Source organism: Pleurodeles waltl, chromosome 5 (assembly GCF_031143425.1).
Source record: "Pleurodeles waltl isolate 20211129_DDA chromosome 5, aPleWal1.hap1.20221129, whole genome shotgun sequence".
Taxonomy (NCBI): Eukaryota; Metazoa; Chordata; class Amphibia; order Caudata; family Salamandridae; genus Pleurodeles; species Pleurodeles waltl.
In genome coordinates, this window is record NC_090444.1 from 688871259 (window position 1) to 688898474 (window position 27216).

The 27216-nt window shown below is 46.1% G+C and overlaps 1 protein-coding gene across 4 annotated transcripts in view; it reads left to right on the forward strand.

The window, feature by feature from the left end:
* REV3L (REV3 like, DNA directed polymerase zeta catalytic subunit) overlaps positions 1-27216 on the forward strand; it is a 948974-nt gene that overhangs the window by 758951 nt on the left and 162807 nt on the right. For all 4 annotated transcript variants that reach the window (XM_069234598.1, XM_069234599.1, XM_069234600.1 and 1 more), the window contains exons 24-25: positions 8461-8569; positions 26370-26576. In XM_069234598.1, the coding sequence (XP_069090699.1) occupies positions 8461-8569; positions 26370-26576 (316 nt within the window). The remainder of the gene's footprint in view (positions 1-8460; positions 8570-26369; positions 26577-27216) is intronic.

The following is a 27216-nucleotide window of genomic DNA, read 5'->3' on the forward strand; positions in this document are numbered from 1 at the left end:
CTGTACTAAGGCCCACTTGCAAGAGTACAGGTGAATGGCACAGTGTCTCACATTTTTGCCCTGGAAAAGGGCACAAGACAGGGTTGCCCCCTTTCTCCTATAATTTCCACACTAGCGTTAGAGCCACTTGCAGCTTGGAACTCACAAGAGCCATTCATTCAAGGAATTACTGCTGGGGAGACTGGGAGGAATGCTTCTCCCTATATGCAGATGATGTGATGCTCTATCTTGCAAGACCACTTAACTCGGTCGACAGAGTGCTGCAGGTATTCAATATTTCTGGGGACCACTTGGGTTATCATATCAAATGGACAAAGTCCCTGGTGTTTCCGCTATCAGGTATGTGCCCCTGGTCTCACCCTCTCAATGCACCACATCCTTGATTAGAGATGGTTTCTGCTATCTGGGCATTTACGTCACCAGAGATTCACAAGAATTCTTGAATTAAAACCTAGCCCCACGCCCCTAACCCCCTTCCCGGGGGACTGACTAAGGGCGGACATAACACCCTCCTGCGTCTCATGTATATACTACAAGATGCCGGCGTCCGAGTTCCCGCAGACTTCTTTGAAGGGTAGAACATGAGCTTCTTCTCCTACTGTGGCCAGGTGGGAAGCCGCGCATAGCCCTGTGTATGCTTCAAGGAGGGTGCATGATGGTGGCCTGGCAGTCCCAGACATTTGTAAATACTATTGGGCTGCACAGCTGGTGGTGGTACAAGACTAGGCTTTTGCAGATCAGGGTGAACCAGCCTACCCCAGTCGATAGGGGCTCGATGGGATGCAGGAGCTACATATCTGCCCTAAACCGCAAACACAAGGAGAGAGACTTGCTGATGCATCCCCTGGCGGTGGTAAGCGCCCGGAAGGGAGGCAGCGAACCAACTGGGATAGGAAAATAGACTCACCGAGACAACCCCTCTAGGGGACAGTGATTTACTAAAGGAGACAAGCTGCCTTAGCGGCTTCTCAAAGTAGTAGCTTATAGGTATTTAACGTTTTGGAGACGTCTGGCATGCACAGGCCATAGTACAGTTTCAGGTGCTCTGTAGGGAGTACGCACTGGCAGTCAGAACATTTTAGATACCTCCACCTAGGACACGCCCTTAGAGAGCTTATCACAGAGGGATAGCGACTTGAAGTGGCGACCCCGATTGAAGATCGCTTGCTCACAGATCCAGTTACTGATGAAGCATTTTTGATTATATCTAAGAAGCTAGTTAACAACTCCCATGACCCCACGGGGTCCCTTAGGGAAGACAAATGCTACAACAGTCGTGCTATACCAGATTACTACTTCATGAAATTCAAAGGACAAACTCACCACTATGCCTTAAAGGCTGTGGTCTCAAGGGTACTTTCACATACTTTGGAAATGCCCAGTGATACAAGAATATTGGCAGGTGGTTACAGACAGAATGTCACTGGTCCTCGTACGAACATTTCCGATGGATGCCAAGTGTCTGCTCCTGCTGATAACAGAAGTGCCATGGCCTAAGTACCAGAAGATATGGGCAATGTGGGCAGCAGGTATGGCAGAAAGAAATATAGCACAAGCCTCTGGGGGTTGGGGGAAACGGTTCTGAAACATCTTCCCCTCATTTGGAAGATTGGGAAAACAATCAAGATTGGTGTCAAAGAGCGGAACAAGTGGTATACCAGAGTAGGGGATGCCCCAGGAAATGGAGGGGGGTGTTCTATGGCCATTGTGGGAATGCAAGGCAAAGTGTTTAGCAGTGGGCCATAAAAGTGCCATTCAGAAGAATTGATTTCCTTAGACAGTGTCCTATGCTGCTCTCCTGTGTATGTAATAGATCTTTGTTCTTCCTTCCTTTTCCAAGGTTGTTATATGATGAGTAATGTTACACAATAAAAATATTTATAAAAAATAATAATGTCCATAGTGAATTCGCACCTCAGAAGACTCTGAATTCAGGGAATAACCAGGCCTGGAGACTTATTGGCCATCTGGAGTCCTCATAAATTGTAAACTTTGGATGTTGCATGCACTCTGGGCATACAGATCAGTTTGGAGAAATCCCAATTGATCCCGCTCCAGACATCAAATTCATTGGACTCTAATAATTTCAGGGATATTACTCTCGTGCAGACATTTTCTTTTGCCCCTTTTCTATTTTTATCCCAGTTCTTTATTTCCTACATATACACATGCGCTTGTACATGCAAGGACTCCAGTTTTGGGGTACTGTGCATGGTATGGCCAGTAGGCATCTTTAAAACCAGTGGTTCAAGTAGCAAGGTCTGTACACCTGAATTATCAGTGACCTCTTAGTCTGGTATATGGAGTGTGTTAACTAACCCTTGTAGTCGGTGATGGGGTTGTATGCCCTTTCAACAGAGCCTAAACTATTACATAATTCTCTTTTATTGGGACAAAAAACCGTCCAGTTACCTACATTTTGGGGCTTTTGCAGGTGGTACATTCATATGTTCAGGAGAACTAAATAACAGTGGTGGCTGATTGTTTTAGAAAGTGAATGCTCTTAGGCGCAAATCCAAAGCAGTCAATCGTGGTCAGTTACAAACAGTGTTTATAACAGGCCACGATTTATAGCTCTGGAGTTAAGGTTGAAGGCAGTATGTAAAAATAAATAAAACTGTATATAGAAGTTTAAATAAAACACATGTAGGAAAGTGCCCCTTACCCCCTCTCCACTCTACTATTTGCCTGATATTGATGCTGACTTGACTGAGAGTGTGCTGGGATCCTGTGAACCAGGCGCCTGCACCAGTGTTCTTTCCCTAAAACTGTACCATTGTTCCCAGAGTTGGCACACAGCTAAGTCCCTTGTAAAAGGTACCAGTGGTACCAAGGGCTCTGTCACCAGGGAGGGTCCCTAAGCGCTGCAGCATGTATTGCGGACCCCTTACCAAACACATGCACACTGCCATTGCAGATTGTGTGTGCTGGTGGGGAGAAAAAGGTAAAGTCGACATGGCATCTCCTGGAGTCAAAAACAAAGCCTGATCGGGTCAAAACCCCACTTTTGGTGGCACGTCTGGTCGGAAAGTTAGGTAAAACATGGAGGAGGGACCACTGTAGCCAGGACCACCCATAAGGTGTCTAGAGCTGAAGTGACCCCCCTTCCTGCAGAATCTTCCATCTTGATTTGGAGGACCAGGACCAATAGGGTTAGGAATGTGCCCTCCCCAAAGGGAGTGGGCATGAGAAGTGTGTAGTCTCCCTCAGGGACAATACCAATTGGCTACTGCCCTCTGACCCCTATAATGCCCCTAAATGTAGGATTTAAGGGCTCCCCTGAACCTAGCTCACCAGATTCCTGGCGACCTTAAGACAAGAAAAAAGAAGCTCAGCTAAGCCCAACCCCTAGCAGTGGAGACTCCAGACGACAACTGACTTCTCCCCAGCCCTCCCGGCCTTTCTACAGCATCTAGGACTCTTCTACCAAAAGGCGATGCATCCTGCAGGACCAGCAACCTCTCCAAATCCCCAGAGGACTGCCTGCCCACCAGAGGACCAAGAACTCCAGAGGACAGCTGCCCTGTCCAGAAGAAACCCTCTAAAAGTACTCCAGAACTTCCCCGGATCCATGAGTCCTGCCCACTCTGCACCCAATGCCCACAGTCCATGTCCAGGTGGCCCACCAGTCCAGAGCAGATCCCCACACGATTCTGACCTTGTGTCCACCCTGGGTTGACCCATCCTGGCCAACATGACAACGCCTGCAGCCTAAATCCAGAGAACCCCCATGACCGTGAGAGAACCAGACGAAAATTCCCAACGTCTAAAGGTACCCCTGCATCCGCAGCCCCTTGCCTTGGGGAATCCGACCACTGGTCCATCAACATCCAGCAGGTGTCCTTCCATCTTGTCTAGCCTGTGGTTTCCCGGAACCGACCCCCTGGACCCAGCCTGCAGCATCTTTGTGACCCCAGGGGCCCACCCATTGAAAAGCATTGGGACCCCAATATTATGTTTGCACCCTGCACCCGGCTGCTCCTGTGCCGCTCAGGGTGTGTGTTTGTTGCTGACGTGTGGCAGACCCTCCCTACCTTCTTCCCTCCCCAGTGCTTACCTAAACCCCCCATGTCTGCCCTCCAAAGTCACAGGTACTTACCTGCTAGCAGGTCAGTTTCCGAGTGCCCCGAGTCTCCATAGGATCCCATTCTAAATCTAACTTCAACTTCAACTTTGACCTCTGCACCCAGCCAGCTTCGTGTTGCTGGTGGTGTAAGTTTGGGGTTGTCCTGAACCACGACCACTGGACATCCTAATCCCCGAAGACTGGAACAGTAAGTCGAGTACTTACCTAAAAAATGCACTAATACTCCCCCCTCCCCAGGACTGTTCTGAATAAATGAAAGTGTTACTTGCCTGTAAACCGTTCTCTTTGCCAAATCTAAACAAGTGCTATTGATACATATGTTCAAAACTTACTTGCAAATGTACTTACTTGCAACAAGATCCTTTTGGTTCTAGAACTAAAGTAACAAAATATATTTTTCCAATAAACATACATTGGCCTGGAGTTAGACATTGAGTGTGTACCTCAATTATTGACTATGTGTACAACAGATGCTTTGTACTGCCCTCTGATAAGCCTAACTGCTCGACCACACTACCACAAAACAGGGAATTAGTATTATCTACTTTAGCCTCTGTTAAGCCTCTGGGGAACCCCTGGACTCCGTATACACTTAATCTCATTTTGATATGGTATATACAGAGCCAGCATCCTACAACATACTTACCTACTCCTCTCAGGTCCAGCAGTCTGTCACAACAAAGGGAGAAAAGGGTCCCTGCGTCAACTCCCCTAACCAGTCCTGACGCTGCTCTCATGTTGTTAACCGGAATGGGAGAAGCACCTGGATTGGTTGGAGTGGGCTGGCTCTGCGCTTCTACATGCACTGGAGGTCTGTGTCTCTTCTCCATCAGCTGTCTGACAGTTTGGGTCGAAGAAGTTTGAAGTCCGCCTGCCAGGCTAGCCGTTGTAAAACATCCGGCCAAAGTGAAATGCGCATGTGAGTACCACTCCATCTCCCCTGCTGCCAGTCAGCATTCATGACCCAGCCCGAACACTTGGCTTGGGCTGGCTGGCTGGCTGCACTGAAAAATAAAATGATTTTATTACTGTTTTGTTTTTCATGTTTGCTACGCTGGCAGGAGGGTGGGTGGTGCTTCTCTGCCCTTATGTAGGCACCGCCGCTGCCAAGTAAATGGAATTGATATTATCCATGCTGCATTGAAAGCAATAATTTAACTGATAAAAAGCTGTAGCTATCTGTTCTGTTTCACTACTGAACTTATTGGCTAAAACTCAGTTTGTGGCTGTAGATAAATATTCTGTGCATTCTCCTGCTGTCATCTTAGGCATGGATGTGTGTGCAAGTTGTTTTCTTCAAAGATGTTTTTCAAGCCACAAGGTACTGTGACTTCTCTTGCTGGTAATTAATATGCATGGTCATCTACCCCATTGTTCGATTATTTTCTTTCTGCCTTCAGGTTCATGCATGTTTTTTTTCCATCCGTTGGTATTGTAATCGATCGCGCCTCCCTTTCCTTCTCCGTCTCTGGTCGACGTTCACAACTTCGCTCAAGCAGGGTTCAGGTAGAATGCGGCCCCTCCAGGGCCTCCTCCTTTGGGCCTACTCATGTCTCTTGGTCGCATCTCTCCACCATGCCTCAATGATGATGGAACGCACCTCATTCTGTTATTGTCCTTGCTGCCACACAATGAAACCTTGCACCAATCTACTTTAGGTCTCCAATTTTTGTTTTTCAACCAGAGAACAACAAGACTGCTTGCAACATGTGCTGCTCCTTCCACTCCAAAAAACCCTTGGAGATCATCAGGCTCAACTTCTCCAGATGTCACATAGGAGCGTAGAGTACACCCTTAACCTGTTCCACCCAGAGGACATCAAGGGGAGCACCATCCTCCTCTCTCGGCCATGGGCTAGGAAGTCTTCCCCCAAGACAGCTCCACCTCCATTTGGGAGATTGGGGCCTTCCACCACCTCAGCTGACAGTGGGTACGGTTTCCCCTCCCACTCACCACTGCTCTCAAGTGGAGCAGCCCTCTGCCAAGGGACATCCAGCCACTCTGGTACACCAGAGACAATTTTCGAATGTACACCCAGTTCTGGCTTGGTGCTGAAGAAATCAATGAGAACAGGTGACCACACCCGCACCGGCTAGACCTTTGGCACCTGACCATCAGTGCCAAAACCTAAACCATCTTTTGAGCCAAAACCCTCAGCGTCAACCAGAAAGTCCGACCTCGACTCCAGTTCTGTGGAACCAATTCTCCACATACTCAAGAGGAGATAAGTGCTCTGCAAAGACACTTGGCCATCATCCCCACATGGGCTGGATCCTCGCACGCCCTTTGCGGTCTGCAGCTGCTCAGCACTCGAAATGTCAGCTGTCCTTCAAGGAGGCCTTGGACATTCCAACCCCACCGAAGCAGCGCATGAAGCAGACAACTCTACTTCACCCTCTACGCTTGCTTTTCCAGGGAGGCTCCTTGACATTACACTACAGGGGTCACCTCATTCTGATACAGGTGGACATCACGGGGGGGCAAATTTGACACTCCTCCACGGGACTCTTACGTAGCAGACCAACCGGGGGATACCCTGCCGCCCCTTCCCGCTGGACAATACCACATCCTATCAGGAGCTTATTGGTAGGGCCTCCTTCCATAATGTGGATATTCACATAGAGCCTTTGGTAGAGGAGTTCCATGCTAGGGTCATAACTTCCAGGGTGGAAAAAAAGTACAAGGCCTCCCCTACTAACCCCTAATACATTTGTGGGCAGCTCCCACTTGACTCCCTGGTTGTCACCACAGCCCATAAGAGGACGGCTCGCAGGCTACTGGTGATGCCCCTCCACCAGACAAGGATAGTAAGCGTATATACAGTTGCTGCAGGGAAGAGGATAGCTGTGCAATCAGCCAATCATTGGCACATTGCTAATTGAAGAGGGTACTCTCCAAGTATGACCACTCCCGCTGGGATGAAATTGAGGAGCACCTAAAGCATCTTCCAGAGGAGCATAGGAAAAGAGGTGATGCGGTTGTCTCTGAGGGGAAACAGATCTCAAAACACCACTATTCACTGTGCATTAGATGCAGCAGCGATGGCTGCCACAGGAGTTAAGTCCAGTCTCCTCCTGCACAGGCATGCCTGGCTCCATATTTACGGCTTCAAGCCAGAGTTTCAGCAGAACCTGCTTCACATTTCATTTGATGGTCAGCATCTATTCCGTCTGCAGGTAGACCAAACATTAGAAAAAACTTTAAAAGATACGGAGGTGGCAAAAGCTATGGGTGCACTTCAAACAGTGGCACCTCACAACTCCTTTCATCGCACACCCTACTGTTGAGGCTCAAATACTACCTCTCCTGATGCCTCCATATGCTACCAATGTCCACAGGCCCAGCAGTCTTCTTCAAGAGTCTATTTTAGGGGACTCTACAGAGGCAACAGTTCTAAAGGTAGAGGTAAAAGTGGCTCCCCCAAAGGAGCTGCCACCAACACCAAGCCCTGAGTTGTCTCATAGCCATCCCCACCCCCATTCTAGCTCCTCCCTTATGATTACACAACACTTGTCGGTGTCTTCGAGAGAGTTTCAAAAGGAGCATCTTGAGCCCCTTACCATGGCTGTCTTGTGGCACACCAGCAGCGGGCTGCATACATTGGCTGTGCAGACATTGCATGTTTTAGTTTCTTCTTCAGAATACCAGACTCTTGTATATCAGCCTAGCCAACTGCACAGTGTGTGCCAGAATGAAAAAGACAGATTTTTCACGATTACATCCTAAACGTTGACATAGGGAGCAAACAAAATAGATAAAACAATTTAGGTACCAATAAAATACCCTGCAGCAAAGTTAAAAAGTTTAATTAAAAGTTAGGTCAAATTTTATCATGATTAGGTTTAAATAAGCACCTCTTCCATTACTGCACTATTTTCAGTTAGAAAGTGGATGAGCTGTTGCACAGGATTAAAAAGCCCCACTTCTGGCTCATGCTTACTTATCCAATTTAGTGGACAACAGTCGGGTGCCCTCACATCCTGTAACAGGAGAAGATGAGATTCTCTTTGCTAAATAGTGCTTCAAGTGTCTACCAAATAGGCAGCCAAAGAACTCTGATGTTAATGTGTCAGTGGAAGCTGGTTCCCTAACACAGGATTTGTGAAGGTGGTCTTATAGAAATATTTCTCATAGAAAAATCAATTATTTTAAAATAATTTTTAAATTGTTATTCTCCAGCTAAAATTATTTTATCACATATCATTTAAAGACTCATTGGGTTCTGTATTGTTCCTTTTCTTACCTAAGCACCTGTTTTGTATTTAAGAATTAGCATTTACGTTTTTTTATTTACACATATCAATCACCATAAACACATATTCGACATTCTCATGTTATACCAATTTGTAAATTTTGTGTTTTTTCCTTTTCAGGTATGATGAGTTCAAGTTTGGCTGTGCATCTCTCCGTGTTCCTCCAGACTTACTTCATCGGATTCGGCATGATATCACCGTATCGCCTAGTGGAGTTGCATTTGTTAAGGTAGAAAGGTATTTTTTTCAGATAAAACCAAACTTAACTAAATTTTTTCCACTCTTCCCACTTTAACTGCAGCCTATTTATAACAATACCATTTCAGTTGTCAGATATTGATGTTTCTTTACATTTGTTGTCAATGTATTTACAGGTTTGTAGCGTGTTGGGATTACATCCTGTGCAATCTCTTCCAATCAAGTGTTGGATTTGGAATGTTGCACTATGCTTTCTTACAAAACTTGGTTTCTAGTTCAGGCTTGCATCAAATGATTCTTGCTCACTTGTCCTGAAACCAGCAATGCACCAAGACACAGACTCAACTCAGATTTATTTTTTCAGACACCTGGTTGAGAGTTGTTTGCAGCTACTCAGTGTATAGACCATGTGCCACTAAGGACTACTGTAATCCAAATAATGGAAACACTGCCCTAAAACAGTTGTGGTGCTGTGTAAGAAGATACATTTCGACAATGTATTTTCAACTACGATATTGAAAGGGCAGGTTAATGAGAATGATGCCTTTTGGCTTCCTCTTGGAAAACACAACATTTACATTTTGTCCAAATTGTTTCCTATATGTCCCTTGGCTTCACAGGCATAAGGTCTGCAAATTTTGCTTACCAAGCCAATGTGACAAAACTAACACATGTTTATCACAGTATGTATTAATGGAACACAGGACTCAACATAGTCAGCTCAGGGTGCTGTTGAAGCAGAGTAAGGAAAATGCTGGTATTGGCTATGAAAGTGGAAAAGATGGAACCATCTAGCATCCTAGATATGTTTGAGAAGACAGTGACCCATTTCCATTTCTGTGACAAGGGTTCCACTCACAAAAAAAAACATTGATGGCATATGTAGCTGTAGATACACATGCTCTGCATACATCTGCCATCTAGTGTTGGCTCCGGAAGGTTGCAAGTTGTTTTTCTTCAAAAAGTCTTTCAAGTCACTGTGTATAGTGACTCCTCATCTTGCTGGTAATACACATCGGCATAGACTCCATTATCAGATTGTTTTCTTTTGCTGTCGGGCTCGGTCATGTTTTTACCGGGCTCAGGTTTACTGTCTTCAGCCTTTCATTTGGGACACCGTTTCAAATTCCTTGGTATTGTTCAGAGAATGCGGTATTCTATTCCTTTGCATTCTGGGACCAACTAAACTTTTAATCGGATTGGCACACTTTCTCCATTCCATACCTCACAGAATGAAATCCTAATGGAACGGACGCCTTTCCGTTTCTGTACGAAGTGTCAGTCGCAGACTGGTCAGCATCAGGTCTGCAACCTCTGCCTGTCGCTGGAACACAGAGAAGAAGACTGTGAGGCCTGCCTGTCTTTCCTTGACAAAAAAGACCTTCCGGACCCAAAACTAGATGGCAGAAGTACGCAGAGCGAGTGAATCTACAGCACTACATGCTACAAACAGATGCTTACTGGGTAAGTAACATGTTCGATGGCATATGTTGCTGCAGATACACATGTTGAGCACAGTCCGCTGCCTGGTGTTGGGCTCGGAGTATTACAAGTTGTTTTTCTTCGAAGAAGTCTTTTTTGGTCACGGGACTGAAGGACTCCTCCCTCTTCGGCTCCATTGCGCATGGGTGTCGACTCCATCTTAGATTGTTTTTTTCCGCTGTCGGGTTCGGACGTGTTCCTTTTCGCTCCGTGTTTCGGTTCGGAAAGTTAGTCAGAATCTCGGAAGAAAGCGTCGGTATTGTTCCGTTCGGTATCGGGATAGTTAGGTACATCGACACCGATCATCGGAAGACTTTGGGGTAGCTTCGATCCCCCATCGGGGCCTGGTCGGCCCGACCGCGTGTGACGCCGAAGCCGATGGAACGGACCCCGTTCCGTTTCTGCCCAAAATGTCACAGTAAGTATCCTTATACAGATCAGCACTTGGTCTGTAACTTGTGCTTGTCCCCCGAGCACAAGGAGGATACCTGTGAGGCCTGTCGAGCCTTCCGGTCCAGAAAAACACTCCGGGACCGAAGAGCCAGGCGTCTACAAATGGCGTCCACGCCGACAAAACAACAATTCGACGACGAAGAGGAAACATTCTCGGTTCCGGACTCAGAATCCGGAGACTCCGACGTTGAACAACAACAACAAACAGTGAGTAAGACGTCGAAAATAAAGACCATTGAAAAAACAAAAGCCCAGGGGACGCCACTGCCAACAGGCCATGGCTCGACCCATAAAACCGGCGACCCGTCGAAGGCGCCGAAAAAGGGCACGCCCATAGCGAAGACACCCGACTCCGGTCGAGGGACCGCCATGGAGCAACCTCGGAGCCGAGATAGCGGCTCCGAGAAGCAAAAACAAGATGCCGGCACCGAAAAACATCGGCACCGAGACACACTGCCGAAAGCCACAAAAATTCAGTCGGTGCCGAAGCCGAAAAAAGATTCTCTCTCGGCGCCGAAAAGTTCCACACCTCCTTCCTACACAGAGGAACAAGGAATATGTGGCCAGATGCACAGATTTGGATAAGAGCTCCAAAGTGTAGAATCAGAGAAATGCACTCACCAGCGCAAACTACTATAAGTCAAGATAATCAGGATCAAGACGCTTGGGACTTATACGACACCCCAGTGCCGGACAATGATCCCGATTCATACCCCACAAAGCCGTCACCGCCAGAGGACAGTACCTCATACTCGCAACTGGTGACTAGGGCAGCAGAATTCCACAATGTCCAACTGCATTCCGATCCTATAGAGGATGATTTTTTATTTAACACCCTCTCGGCTACACATAGCCACTATCAATGTCTCCCAATGCTACCAGGGATGTTACGGCACGCAAAACAAATTTTTGAAGAGCCCGTAAAATCAAGAGCCATCACCCCAAGGGTGGATAAGAAATATAAACCACCACCCACAGACCCAGTGTTTATTACTTCGCAGTTACCACCTGACTCCGTAGTAGTAGGGGCAGCTCGCAAAAGAGCAAATTCCCATACATCTGGCGACGCCCCACCTCCGGACAAAGAAAGCCGAAAATTTGATGCAGCAGGAAAAAGAGTCGCATCACAGGCAGCCAACCAATGGCGCATCGCAAATTCTCAAGCGCTGCTAGCCCGATATGACCGCGCACACTGGGATGAGATGCAACTTCTCATAGACCATCTTCCCCAGGAATACCAAAAAAGGGCGCAGCAAATAGTTGAAGAGGGACAAACGATCTCGAACAATCAAATCCGCTCTTCAATGGACGCAGCCGATACTGCAGCAAGAACAGTCAACACTACTGTCACCATAAGGAGACACGCATGGCTCCGCACTTCAGGGTTCAAACCTGAAATCCCGCAGGCTGTCCTTAATATGCCCTTCAACGAAAAACAACTTTTTGGCCTTGAAGTGGACACAGCCATTGAAAAACTTAAAAAGGACACAGACACGGCCAAAGCCATGGGCGCACTCTACTCCCCGCAGAGCAGAGGCTCTTTTAGAAAAACTCCATTTAGAGGGGGGTTTCGTGGCCAACCCACAGACACCACCAGCCAACAAACAAGAACCACACCCTATCAGGGTTCATTCCAAAGGGGAGGTTTCGGGGGATATAGAGGGGGTCAATTCCCAAGGAGTAGGGGAAAATTCCAAACTCCAAAAACACCTCCACCTAAACAGTGACTTTCAAGTCACACAACCCCTTCACTCAACACCAGTGGGGGGAAGACTAAGCCAATTCTACCAATCTTGGCAGCAGATTACAACAGACAATTGGGTACTAGCAATAATCCAACATGGCTATTGCATAGAATTCCACAAATTCCCACCAAACATCCCTCCAAAAACACGCAAAATGTCACTACAACATTTAGAACTTTTAGGACTAGAAGTTCAAGCACTACTGCAAAAGGATGCAATAGAATTAGTACCAGTACAACAAAAAAACACAGGAGTTTACTCCCTGTACTTTCTAATTCCAAAAAAAGACAAAACATTAAGACCAATATTAGATCTCAGGACACTAAATACCTACATCATATCGGACCACTTTCACATGGTCACACTACAAGACATCATTCCACTGCTCAAACAGCAAGATTACATGACCACATTAGACCTAAAAGATGCTTACTTTCATATACCGATACATCCTTCTCACAGAAAGTACCTAAGGTTCGTATTCAAAGGAATACATTACCAATTCAAGGTGTTGCCATTCGGAATAACAACTGCACCAAGAGTATTCACAAAATGTCTAGCAGTAGTAGCAGCACATATCAGGAGACAACTAATACATGTGTTTCCTTACCTAGACGATTGGCTAATCAAGACCAACACAGTAAGAAAGTGCACAAACAACACCACATATGTCATACAAACCCTTCACAAACTGGGTTTCTCCATCAACTATACAAAGTCACACCTCGAACCGTGTCAGACACAACAATATCTAGGGGCAACCATCAACACATCAAAAGGAATTGCCACTCCAAGTCCACAAAGAGTTCAAGCATTCCACAAGGTAATAAGTGCTATGTTTCCAAACCAAAAGATACAAGCAAAATTTGTGCTAAAACTTCTAGGCATGATGTCATCATGCATAGCCATTGTCCCAAACGCAAGACTACACATGCGACCCTTACAACAGTGCCTAGCATCACAATGGTCACAAGCACAGGGTCAACTTCTAGATCTGGTGTTGGTAGACCGCCAAACATACCTCTCGCTTCTATGGTGGAACAGCAACAATTTAAACAAAGGGCGGACATTTCAGGACCCAGTGCCTCAATACGTTATAACAACAGATGCTTCCATGACAGGGTGGGGAGCACACCTCAATCACCACAGCATTCAAGGACAATGGGACGTACACCAAACAAAATTTCATATAAATTACCTAGAACTGTTAGCAGTATTTCTAGCGTTAAAAGCCTTTCAACCCATAATAACACACAAATACATTCTTGTCAAAACAGACAACATGACAACAATGTATTATTTAAACAAACAAGGAGGTACACACTCAACACAATTGTGTCTCCTAACACAAAAAATATGGCAGTGGGCGATTCACAACCACATTCGCCTAATAGCACAATTTATTCCAGGGATCCAAAACCAACTAGCAGACAACCTTTCGCGAGATCACCAACAAGTCCACGAATGGGAAATTCACCCCAAAGTTCTGAACAATTACTTTCAAATTTGGGGAACACCCCAGATAGATTTGTTCGCAACAAAAGAAAACGCAAAATGCCAAAACTTTGCATCCAGGTACCCACACCGCGAATCACAAGGCAATGCTCTATGGATGAGTTGGTCAGGGATATTTGCATACGCTTTTCCCCCTCTCCTTCCATATCTAGTAAACAAATTGAGTCAAAACCAACTCAAACTCATACTGATAGCACCCACATGGGCAAGACAACCTTGGTATACAACTCTACTAGACCTTTCACTAGTACCGCATGTCAAACTACCCAACAGACCAGATCTGTTAACACAACACAAACAACAGATCAGGCATCCAAACCCAGCATCATTGAATCTAGCAATTTGGCTCCTGAAATCCTAGAATTCGGACACTTAGACCTCACACAAGAATGTATGGAGGTCATAAAACAAGCTAGAAAAGCTTCCACTAGACACTGCTATGCATCTAAGTGGAAAAGATTTGTTTGCTACTGCCATACCAATCATCCAACCATTGCATGCCTCTACAAAGGACATAGTGGGATACTTACTACATTTGCAAAAAGCAACCCTCGCTTTTTCATCTATAAAAATACACCTCGCAGCAATATCTGCTTACCTACAAACTACTCATTCATCGTCTCTATTTAGAATACCAGTTATTAAAGCATTCATGGAAGGGCTAAAAAGAATTATACCACCAAGAACACCACCAGTTCCTTCATGGAACCTTAACATCGTCTTAACAAGACTCGTGGGTCCACCTTTTGAACCCATGCATTCCTGTGAAATGCAATATTTAACGTGGAAAGTCGCATTTCTCATTGCAATCACATCCCTCAGAAGAGTAAGTGAAATACAGGCATTTACCATACAAGAACCATTTATTCAAATACACAAAAATAAAATAGTTCTAAGAACAAATCCAAAATTTCTACCAAAAGTAATCTCACCATTCCATTTAAATCAAACAGTAGAATTACCAGTGTTCTTCCCACAGCCAGATTCCGTGGCTGAAAGGGCACTACATACATTAGACATCAAAAGAGCACTAATGTACTACATTGACAGAACAAAGTTAATCAGGAAAACAAAACAACTGTTCATAGCTTTTCAAAAACCACACATAGGAAATCCAATCTCTAAACAAGGCATTGCTAGATGGATAGTCGGATGTATTCAAACATGCTATCTTAAAGCCAAGAGAGAATTGCCTATTACACCAAAGGCACACTCAACCAGAAAGAAAGGTGCTACAATGGCCTTTCTAGGAAACATTCCTATGAGCGAAATATGTAAGGCTGCAACCTGGTCTACGCCTCATACATTTACTAAACACTACTGTGTTGATGTACTAAATGCACAACAAGCTACAGTGGGCCAAGCTGTACTAAGAACATTATTCCAAACTACTTCAACTCCTACAGGCTAAACCACCGCTTTTAGGTGAGGTAACTGCTTTATAGTCTATGCTCAACATGTGTATCTGCAGCAACATATGCCATCGAACTGAAAATGTCACTTACCCAGTGTACATCTGTTCGTGGCATTAGTCGCTGCAGATTCACATGTGCCCTCCCGCCTCCCCGGGAAGCCTGTAGCCGTTTAGAAGTAAATCTTAAATCTTAAACATTTGTACATTTGTAAATAATTATTATAAACTTTTTATGTACATACGTATTCACTCCATTGCATGGGCACTATTTATAGCAAACAACTCCAGCCTCACCCTCTGCGGGGAAAACAATCTAAGATGGAGTCGACGCCCATGCGCAATGGAGCCGAAGAGGGAGGAGTCCTTCGGTCCCGTGACCAAAAAAGACTTCTTAGAAGAAAAACAACTTGTAATACTCCGAGCCCAACACCAGGCAGCGGACTGTGCTCAACATGTGAATCTGCAGCGACTAATGCCACGAACAGATGTACACTGGGTAAGTGACATTTTCATTTCCTTATACTCAGGACAACAAATCCATTACAAAGGAAAATGCAGTAATTACATACCTGTAGTATCGTGAGAAGATTCTTCAATAACTGACTTGGAATGGATTGGACCCAAAGGAGTGTTGGCTCCAAGGCAAAGGTCACGCTTGATAAGACAACCACATTCACACTGAGGATCAAGCCCCAAAATGGAGTTTGACTTCCTGAAGTTCGAATTGCAACGAAAAGGAGCATGAAAATGTCTACCATGTTTACTGGGAAAGGTACTTAGAATCCGACTGATAAATATACTCAAAGGAAGAAATGACAGCGAAAAATAAATGCAGTGTATAAGAAAGCAAATGCTCTACTGACAGAACAGGAAAAAATGACAAGAAGCAGAACAACACTTAGAGTAAATAATAGAGAGATCCTGCAGAAAACAATAAGTTGGAAATCTACTGGTCAAAGCCACTTCACAAAATGATTGGCATGGATGATGATTTCCCTATTAAGAATTAAGAGTTAATCACACACTGGGTGTGGCCGTGGTGTCAAGATGGCGGTCGCACTTTAGAAGTGCTCCCGGCCCCGCCGTCATCCTCCTCGATTAAGCCTTACAATCTCCCTATTCCTCATGCTGGTTTGGTGCCTCGGGTGCCTACGCATCGGCTTTAATCATGGGGTGCTGACTGGAGAGAGGACTCCCCTATTAGGTGGACACCGGTGAGTGAGGTGCCCTCATGTAAAATGGCGGGTGCCGTCGGACTGGCGCATTGAGGCGCAGCCCCAGGTTGCCGGGGGGGGGGGGGGGGGGCGGGTGGGACCTAGCCATCGGGTGAGTGAGGCAAAGGCGGCGGGCCGGGGTGACCGGGCAAGGTGTCCTGCGGCCCCTCGACTGATCTGGAGTGGCTCGGAGTGGGGTCGTACTTGCAACGAAACTCCGACACCGCCCACTAGAACTGGAACGGTGAGGGAGAGCGGTGGAGTCCTGATCGGCAGAGGAGTTACCTGGAGGCCTGATCAGGGCCCGGGGCGCTTGCACTGGCGGCAGAGGTGGCCCTCGGGGGCGGCGGCCGAAGAATTTGCTGCTGCGTGGAGGGACTGGAGATGGGCAGTGGCTCTGAGGTGCTCCCGGTGGGGCCATCGGCTGAAACTGCCTCGTGGTAGGCAGCGAGGAGGAACGAAGCAGCACCAGGAGACTGGGCACAGAGAATCAGCGGCCGCCTTCGGCGGTGGAAATGGGGGGGCTGTGGGGGTGAACTGGGAGACTGGACTGAGGGGTCTGCCCCCCCCCCTACAGGATATAATGATGGCTCCCCCTTCCTGATGGGACTGGCTGGGGCCGCAGGGAAGGTCCACTGGTGGCGAGGGAGGCTTGCAATGTGGGGGGTAAAGACAACAGTGGAGATTGGTCTCTTCCCCCAATCCCCCACTTTTTGTATGAGAGACCATGGTGGCCCCCCATCCTGAGTGATCTGGCTGGAGCTGCTGGGGGGCCTGCCAGCATGGGGGCCCGCGCTGGGGAGCAGTGGCCCCAGAGAAGAAGTTGGGAGGGGCTTGGTCCCGAACGGCGTGCAGTGCTGCTTGGCGAATGAGAAGTAGCGACGCAGTCATGGAGAGGAGGGAGTCTTGATGGTGCAGCCCTGCTGGAAACCAGTGAATGTAAGGGAGGGCCCTGGTGGGCTATGCGGCGGCTCCCAGTTTTGGGGAGGAGGAGCTACAGCCGCAGGCTGCGGAGGTGAGACACCGCGTAGTGGACCCCCACAAAGACTTGGCTGGGCCCAGGAGTAACATACGTTGGAGCCTCCATCAAACATACTTTGCTGATATGTAACAGGCGGAGGACCCAGCTGAGAGCCATAATGGACAAAGACAAACCACACCCGATCGACATTGGCACAAACGTGCATAGATCAGTTCGCCCCGGGCCTGGGGCCGACCCCTGCTGGTGAGGGGGGACCGGGGGAAAGTCCTTGGCCCCTGGAGATGTGACCACCATCCTTCAAGCCATACAGTCCTCCCAGGAGGCAGTGGAGACCAAAATTGGGGAGGTCAGAGTGTATGTGGACTTGGTGCGTCAAGATCTGCGCAATGCTACCTCAAGAATCACGGAGGCGGAATCCAGGCTTTCCACTGTGGAAGACGAAGTGAGTACCCTTAAAACGCAAGTCTCCCAGCTTCTTGTGCGGATATCGGAGCTACACCACAGAGCAGTGGATGCAGAAAATCACTCATGACGCAACAACATTTACATAATCTGCATCCCTGAAAACACAGAGACTGCCTCCCTCGCCTCCTATCCAGAGGACTAGTTTAAATCTTGAGTGCTGTCGAGCGGCCTCACACCATGGTTTGTCATAGAACGGGCCCATATAGTGCTGCTGGCCAGGCCCCCTCTGGGATCTCCGCTAAGACCAGTAATAATTTGATTTTTTCAACTATAAAGACAGATGTGGTATTGCAGACGGCCCGCACAGAGGTACAACAGCAATGCCGCTAATACGAGGAAGTAAAGCAGAAATTGAGGGAAATGGAGATATCATACCGCCTTCTTTTCCCTGCTCTCTTCAGAGTGGTACACGCCAACAAGACCCATTTTTATTTTAGTCTCCCACATTGGCCTAGACATGGCTGACAGAGGAGATTCCGCAGACAGCAGCTGGAGGCGGCCTCCAGCGGGTGCGACCTGTGCCAGGCTTAGACCACCTGTCTACACGACTGCAGAGCCAGCGACACAGTACCAGGTCTGGGAGGCGCTGAGGACAGCGGGGGTCCCAGACTTGGTTCTCCAGTGCTGAGGCAGCAGGGGGGATCTGCTGGTCCGGCCCGCACGGAGAGAAAGACACAACTGAGACTCAAAGAGTGGTAATGGAACTACTGGAGGGGGGGGGGTCACCCTTGGGCCCGGGGGACCCCTTCAGTGACTCTGATCTGTTCCAGAGCCCGAGTCTTTGAGTGGCCGGGAGGAGAAACGAAGGGCGAGCCAAGATCAATGCTTGCTTATGTCTGGTTATGTAACAGTCTACTGAATTTGATCAATACATCTGGCCTTATGAAAGGGTCACCACGACTGGTTAGGTGAAGTTTGGGTAGCGACTTCAAGAGTTTAAAGTTTTTTTTCCTGCAATGAAGAAAGATGCTTCTGGGGGGAAGTATGGGGTGTGGCGGGAGTTGGGGGGGGTCTATGGGGTACATCTGCCACAGGGCAGCTCATATTGTTGTTGGGAGTTGTTACTTGCTTTTCTTTCACTTCAGACACACAGGGTTTTAGACATAGACCTTGGTTCATCAAACGCCTTGAGGGACGTGGGGACGACGGGTCCACTTGCCCACTTTGCAGAACTGAGGGCATGGCCCCTGACCGCAATGTAACATCGACCTATGCACGTATAAATGGTGGGACCAATCCACGTTCTCTCTTGGAGCCTTAATGGACTTTTGGATAAGATTAAACGGACAGCCGTCCTCACATATGCCCACCATCAACAGCCTGACCTGCTCCTGCTTCAGGAGACAGTTACTTGGGGATTACTGTCTGTTTCTAGCATGTAGAGGCTTTGATAGGGTTTATCATGCCATGTTTGTGTATGGCTCGAGAGGGGTGGCAGTGATACTGCGCAAATCCTTTCCCATGATGGTTACGAAAGTACAGAGGGATCCCCATGGGAGGTTCTTGTTCCTGTCTGGGCACATCGAGGGAGTCACACTTAACGTTATAAGTGTTTACACACCACCAGCACCCCTGCATGCCGTCTTAAACGACCTTATCAAAATACTCCTGGACTTACCTTAGGAGACCACCCTGATAGGTGGAGACTTTAACGCGGTCCCAGACCCCTTGCAGGACGCGTCGAATCCCCCACTACACCACAGGCAGGTGGCAGCCTCCAACCTGGTGAACTGGATAGCATCTTTGGGACTATGCGATGTCTGGAGGACGTGGCACCCGCGACAAACTTGGTTTACACACACCTCGGCAACACACCTAACGCAATCTAGAATAGACCTCATTCTCCTGCCAGCTACAGACTGCAGCCAACTTACGCACATTGAGATCCTGTCAAGGGGCATCTCCGATCACGCCCCGCTGCAGCTCATGCTGGGGTCCGTGTCAGGGATTGACTGCCTGATGTGGCGTCTGAATGCATGGTACTTACAACACAAACCCTTTGCCCAACAGATACAGGTAGCTATTCAGGAATACTTTTCCCTAAACACGAACTCAGTCCCATCGGCGGGTACCCTATGGGGAGCGTGTAAAGCAGTGGTGAGGGGGTTGCAAAGGGACTGGTCCGCACCCGGGAGCGAGCCCAGAGGCTTCATATTTTAAATTTGGAATCCCAAGCCCTATGCTTGGAGGCTAAACAATCCACACAGCCCACTGAGGAGCTGAATAGGCATCTCGTGCTCATACAGGAGGAGATACGCGACCACTCTTTGAAAGCAGCAAGACATTTATGGCGTGCTTCCACCGCTCGTGTATATGGATGGGGAGACAAAAATGGGAAACTGCTTTATTGGTTGGTGTCACACCATCAATCTTCTAGAATCATCCCCGAGATTAGCGACACAGTGGGGTGGTGGTCACTAAGTTGCAGGAAGTAGCAGACACTTTCGCCTCTTACTATAGCAAATTATACAAAGCGTCCTCGACAATTATCAAAGAGCACACCCGACAATTCTTGCACGACGTCCCCCTCCTGGTGTTGTCACAAATGGATGTAGATATCCTTGAGAAACCTATAACTGGGGAGGAAATAAGTAAGGCATTTAAGGCCTTGGGGGCGGGGAAAACTCCAGGATCCGATACAGAAGGGTTGACGCTGCACCTGCAAGCCCTCTATAACAAAGTGTCTCAGGTTGGTTCCTTTCCGGACGGAATGGACACGGCCACCATAGTGGTGCTCCAGAAGACACAACCGCCGACCAGGTCTTGCGCAGACTACAGCCCAATCTTACTTATTAACAATGACATAAAAATATATGCCAAAATTCTAGCGATGTGCCTCAAGAGGGTCCTGCCACTTCTGATCCACCCTGACTAATGCGGCTTTTATGACTAACCGGAATACGTGTCATTGTATACGCCGTCTTCATGTCGCATTGGCTCAACGTCACCGCATTCCCTCTGATTTAGCACTCCTTTTCATTGATTTCGAAAAGGCCTTTGACACAGTGGACTGGGGCTACTTGAGTTCGGTGCTAGTCCGGGCTGGCATGGGACCAAGATTTTGCCGGATGGGCCAGCCCTGTATATCAGTCCAGTAGCCCGCGTTCAGGTGAACAATACATTATCCTTTGCCTTTTCCATTTTGAGGGACGCATCAGGGCAGTCCTTTATCCCCACTGCTATTCGTTCTGGTGATTGAGCCCGATTAGGATGGACCCAATATACTGCGGGTGGAGGTGGGATCATACACAAGAGGACCGTGTGGCGTTGTACGCTGATGATGTTCTGCTATACATGGCAAACCCCAGTGAAACTGGTCCACAGAGCCTTCATTTGTTGCATTGCTTTGAGGAGGCTTTGGGCTTGCGATTGAACCCGGCTAAGTCGGTGCTGGTGCCACTGGCCCCACCAAGTGACTGCTACATCTGTCAAGACAAGGTCCCTATCCGTTGACTGAGCTTTAAATATTTGGGGGTTGGGGTGACTCTCCTTCCTGAGCTGACATGGGCCCTGAACATGAACCCACTTGCTTCAAGAGCGAAGGCAGACTTGGCGCGGCGGCAATCCCTGCCATTAAACGCTTTGGGCCGCGTGGTCTTATACAAAATGAAGCATTGTGCTACAGAATTGTCCGATGAGTACATACGGAGGATGGACTGTACTACTTGGCAACACAGTTGCTGGTCATTCACAACTGGTTTAATGGGGCTGGGCGGATCTGGCTTATCAACTTGAGTTTACAGCTTTGAGCATTCTTCAGATATTAGGTCTTATTTATTGCTGTCCAGTCCCTCGTGACCTGGAACCAGTGAGTAGGGTGATTTTTCTCACCTTTGGGCAGCTTTAAGGCATACATATTGGGAGAATGTGCTCACCCAGCAGACCCCCCTATGGCATGGTACCTGGCTGAAGGAATTGGCAGGTTTGAATTGGTTTGGAAGGAGGGACCTGCTGGGTCTATCTCTACTTGGGGATGTGTGGATAGGGAGATCCAGGAGATCCTTTCAGGACCTACAGGCCGCCCATCAGCTTGCCCACACGCAGTTTTATAAATACCTCCAGCTTTGACATGCCCTTCACATACAGTTACCGGGCGTTGACACGATACCAGAACATAGCCTGCTAGAGGCTAAGATATTGAGCGAAGCTCTAGGGAGGGAGGTATCTCTCAGCTCTATAAAATGCTAATTAACAATACTCCGGGTGACTTGGATCATCTTTGGGCCCGCTGGGAAGGTTGATTTGGGTCCTCTGTAGAACAAGGACTGGTGGGAAGCTTTGGTTTCACCCAGGTTGATAACCTTATCATCCAGATTGAGAATGATACAACTGTATTTCCTGTATAGAGCATACCTCTCTCCGGGGCAGCAGCATTAAGGTGGGCTACAAACCTCCCCCAATTGCTCCAGTGCATGGGGGAACGGCAGATTTTTGTTCACATGGTATGGGGGTGCTCCCAAATTGTGTTATATTGGCTTTTTCGAGAACTGACTACAGTGGTGAGATGGGGGCTGCAGCTGTCTCTGGCATTGGTTTTGTGGGGGGGTGATGGAGGGTATGGGGGAATCGAGGGCAGAGAAAACTTTTATGGGTACTGCGCTGATGGTGGCGAAACAAGCCATTGCAGTGCACTGGAACTCCTCCACTGTTCTGACCCTTTTGAATTGGAAGCACGGGGTTGACTGGTGCTCTAACCAAGAAAGGTAGGTTTACGAGGCGAGAGGATGTCCCAGCAAACATACAAAGGTATGGGGGAAATGGCTAGGTTTCCTGCCATGAACTTTCAAGGACCCAAGGGAAATGGGATCGGGGTGTGGGGGTGGGGTGGGTGGAGATGTCGAATTTGTATTGTCTAGTCATTATTCAGGGTGTACGATTTTCAACATATACTGAATCTGATCATCTTCGTCAATCTGTCTTCTACCCTGTGATGTACTTTCTGTATCTTCAAAAACCAATAGAATTGTTTATTTTTTTTTTAAAGAGTTAATCACACACATTGAAGACCAATAAGTTTCTTCCCATGCTAAGAGCTGTTTTAAAAATATGCAGGTGAACTTTAAGGCAAGGCCAGTAGCATTTAAAGTAGATAAAGTGTTTATAAGGCAGTGGTGCAGGACCCTACCGTTGTAATGGTTACTGTTCCCCCAGTTTCTATGCTCCTATGTTCTGCAGTTAAACAAGCAGCGAACAGAAGAAAATTAAAGCTACCTGCTAAATAAAACAGCAATAAGAGAAACAATGAATTGGAGCATTTTGAATTCACCAGCTCGGTTCAGTTGCTATGATAGACATCGTTGGGAGAAAATGCTTGAAATGCAAGAACACATTTCAGAGCCACATTGCAATAGAGCTGATGAAATTGTGCAAGAAGGGGGAAGACCATGTTCATTGCAGAAATACAGTGTGCACTTGATGCCGAAGACAATGCCAGGAGGCAAATTAATACAAGCCTCTTGATCTGCAGACATGCAAGACTCACGTTATCTGGTTTTCATCACAAGGTACAGTAGCACATGCATTGGATACCATTTGATGGGAAGACATTTTTCATCCCCAAATATAGATTAAATGCTCGAAAGAATTATACATGTTATATGAACACCTCAATCTGTGTGGACATTACATCCACAACACCTCTATCACAAAAAGAGTAAATGAGATTGACAACTGGCCAAAGCCAATTTTATTAAACCTATCAAGCTCAACAATAAAGAGCAGCAACAGCTCAAACAGCCTCAGTAACATACTACAGGCAATTTATTGAGACAGTACCCAATTAAGAGTCTTGTATCCTTGTGAAAGAGAAGCCTCTGCTTTCAATTAGTGATTTTAGCAGAGTCCCTCTGATTAGACAACACCTGTTGGGTCAAGACTGAGATTATTTCCACACAGATGGAGCAAAATAGCTATAAACCAGTGGATACGAAGCACAGTAACAAAAGGTACTGCACTGAATTCTAGCAAATGCTATTGCATTATCCACCAAATAAGAACTGTGTAAACAAAGAGCATTTGCCATTGCTTTTGGACGAGCCTGCTAGAAAACTGGGAGGGCAGCCAAGGAAGCTATTTGCCGAATGGGGCAATGGGGCATGGAGTATATTTGATCTTCTTTCTGAACACAATAAATGATGCAAACACCAGGACCAAGCCTAGATTTATGTTGCCTTAACTGATATGTGAAGACAATATAATGAAAGAACTAAACTTTAGAAGTTATCTACCTGTTCCAAGAGGAAGATCTCTTGACATCATGGATCAAACAGAAGTTTCTTCTGTCACTCTGCAAGTCTCACTCATCTTAAATGTCTCGGGTTTGTGGTAAGTGGCAAACCTTACTAGTTCAGAATACTGTCATTCATGATAAAGTCAAATCTTAGAGTATTTACAAAATAGCAGTCAGTTGTAGCAGCACATCTGCTCATGTTAATCCTCCTGGCAAAGAGGAGAAATGGGAGAACATTGTAGAAATGTCAAGAACACAATCAGCTGACTATTAAATTACTACAGAAGCCAAATTTCACAATAAGTCTAAAGAAATCCCTATTACTGTGACAACTGTTTCAGTTCTTTTGTAGGATGATCACTTAGTTAATTATAACAAAAGGTTTATCCAATAATGGAAGTTTTGGTATTTCTTGCATTGGTTCTCCCTACCAGGGTCCACGTTCTCCGAAACTTAAAGATGATGAAATTTTTGAGAATGAGGGCTTCATGTATTGTATTTGTCTAAGACACACGATTACAAATGCATCTTGTACAGAAATGCTTGGCTTTCAGCCGACTGTAACCTGGGAGGATCTAGTTTTATTGGAGCCTAAAACGCAGCACGGACCAAAGTGGTAGAAAACAAACGTTTTTGCTGGGCAGTGTGTTTCCCTACAGTTATGAATGCCCATTTCTGTTCACAAGCCTCTAAAATAAAATTGAGAATCCACATGCTAGGAATGAAGATGCACATATGTGGGAGGAAACAGAGACTCAATAACATATCTGTGTATCAGAACTCAAGGCAGTGCAATTAGCCATGCAGGATTTGAAAAGTGACTTTACGACAAGTTGTCAGTGTTCTGCAAGTGAAGCATGACATCCATATCTTACAATCAAAGGTAGTCACTTACTCTCCATTTGTCAAGAGTGGCACAGTGAATTTAGTTGTGAGCTTCTTGCTGTCAGATCCTCTGGCACAACACCACTTGGATATGTACAGTGGCTTTGCAGTTATTTGGAATTGAAATCAACAATAGACTCAGAAATAGGAAATCAGTACATAGGCCCTAGCAAGTTATTTGCAAAGGTGGAGATTCTGCAGAACGATCTGCTTACCCCAAATGAGAACAAAGAAATGCATTGAGTAAACCCCCAGCTATTCAGAACTCCAGCACTTGAAGTATGTTCTGTGAATAGATTGATCAGCAGTATTTGCTTGTGTTTTTATCTCCACTTCCACTGACACCTTACCTATTTTGCAAAATGCAACAAGCCTCCATGACCATGATTTATCATCATTGTGCCAACATGGTTCTTGCTTCTGTGAGAGATAAGAATCCATCAAGTCAGTAAACTGCCACATCCGTCGACTTACTCAGTCGCCAGAAGGGGGAACTTCTACGTTCTTAGGAAAGCAAGACGACCAAATACTATTGTATTGTGTTCTACAGCAAAATGGAAACTGTTTGGGCATGTCTGTGTTTTAATGTAATTTAACAAAATCTGCTCAGAGCATCACTCAACTTCATTGTGTCTTATATCCCTGCAAAAGATTCCTGAAATGACCATGAAATACAATCTTTGTTTGAAACGACTCAAGTTACCTGCACTTGCAGCCAAAAACAAACAACAGTGTTAGTGACAATATTGCTGCATCTTGAGCATTTTTTAAACCTTTAATCTAAATTCCCTAACAATTGGAGCAAACTATGCTAACATTTAACTGGAGCCCTAAGCAAGCGAAATAAAGCTGCAAAGTACATGTGGGCTATTTCTGTTATATTATTTGTATTGTATGAACAAAAATACATAAAGTTAAAAGATAGATATGATGGACAAAGAACTTTAAAGTTAATATCCCGCAATAACTTTTACTATAACAAGTATGCAATAACTTTTACTATAACAAGTATGCAAATAAAAAGACTTCTTTATGAATTTTGAGAAAATAGGTACCGCCTCCTTTTTTTCTGAGATTACAGAGGCTTCACATACACTATACAGGAACTCGAGCATGAATGTGTAGCTATACAGGCCAGAGGATTGATACATAATCCAAGATTGTCAGTCTCTTGGTGCCTTATATCAGATCAGAAGTCACTAGAATTTTGAAGAAAAAAAATCCCAAAACGTCAAAGAAAATTAAAGTATAATATTTCAAACCCAGCAGTACATGGCAGGTGAGTGCCAGCATGTGAAACTACAAGACTGTAAGCCGTTTACTGACTATTGCAGGTAAGTAATGTTTTCTTTCTTCTGTTATTGTTTGAATAAGTTAAACTACAATTTTGATCTGCAAGCTTAAAACGTTGGAAACCACTACTAATATTTTGTTGCTATTGTGTTAGGCTTCTGTACGAAAAGGTGTGCTACCGAGAATGCTTGAAGACATTTTGAAAACTCGAATTATGGTGAAACAGTCAATGAAAAGCTATAGACACGACAAAGGAATCACACGAATGCTTGATGCACGTCAACTGGGTCTCAAATTGATTGCAAATGTTACTTTTGGCTACACTGCTGCTAACTTTTCAGGAAGAATGCCTTGTATGGAGGTAAGTTGTGAAATAGAACTACCCAGTATCACTTAGTTAAGAAGTACCTTGTCTACTGCATGCTTATTCTTTTACTGATTGTATATTGAATACTTTGATGTTGCTGTTTTCAGAATACAAAGCTGTTTAGAAGTTTTGTTAAAATATATTTTAAATAATTACAAAATCTGCCTTTTATACTGCTTTTGCTTTTATCCTTTTGTATCGTAGTAATAATGTAGTTTAAGAAAACTAATGTTTTGGAGCATTTTCTGAATTCACATGCTGTGCATTATTCCGCCATCTAGTGGTTGGGTCAGGAATGGTCTGTTTTTCCCTTTTTCTTCTTTTTTTTTTTTTTCGCCTTTCTAGGCGTGTTCAACCACCATTTGGTGCTAGGTCCATCTCCTTTGTGATGTCAGACGACTCCCCAGAAGTTCCTGTGCGTGGTAGCCATATTCAGATTCTTTTTACCACCGTTGCGTCTGGAAACAAGAGGAAGAGATCCAAAGTTTTTTGGGGACAACGCTAAAGAATCCAGCAAAAATCACCAAACTAGAGAATGGAAGAACGACAGAGAAAAGTGAACTGCCGGTCACATCCCCCAGTGGGGAATGCCGATGGAATTCACACATGGCAGAAGAATGAAGCAAGGTAGGGG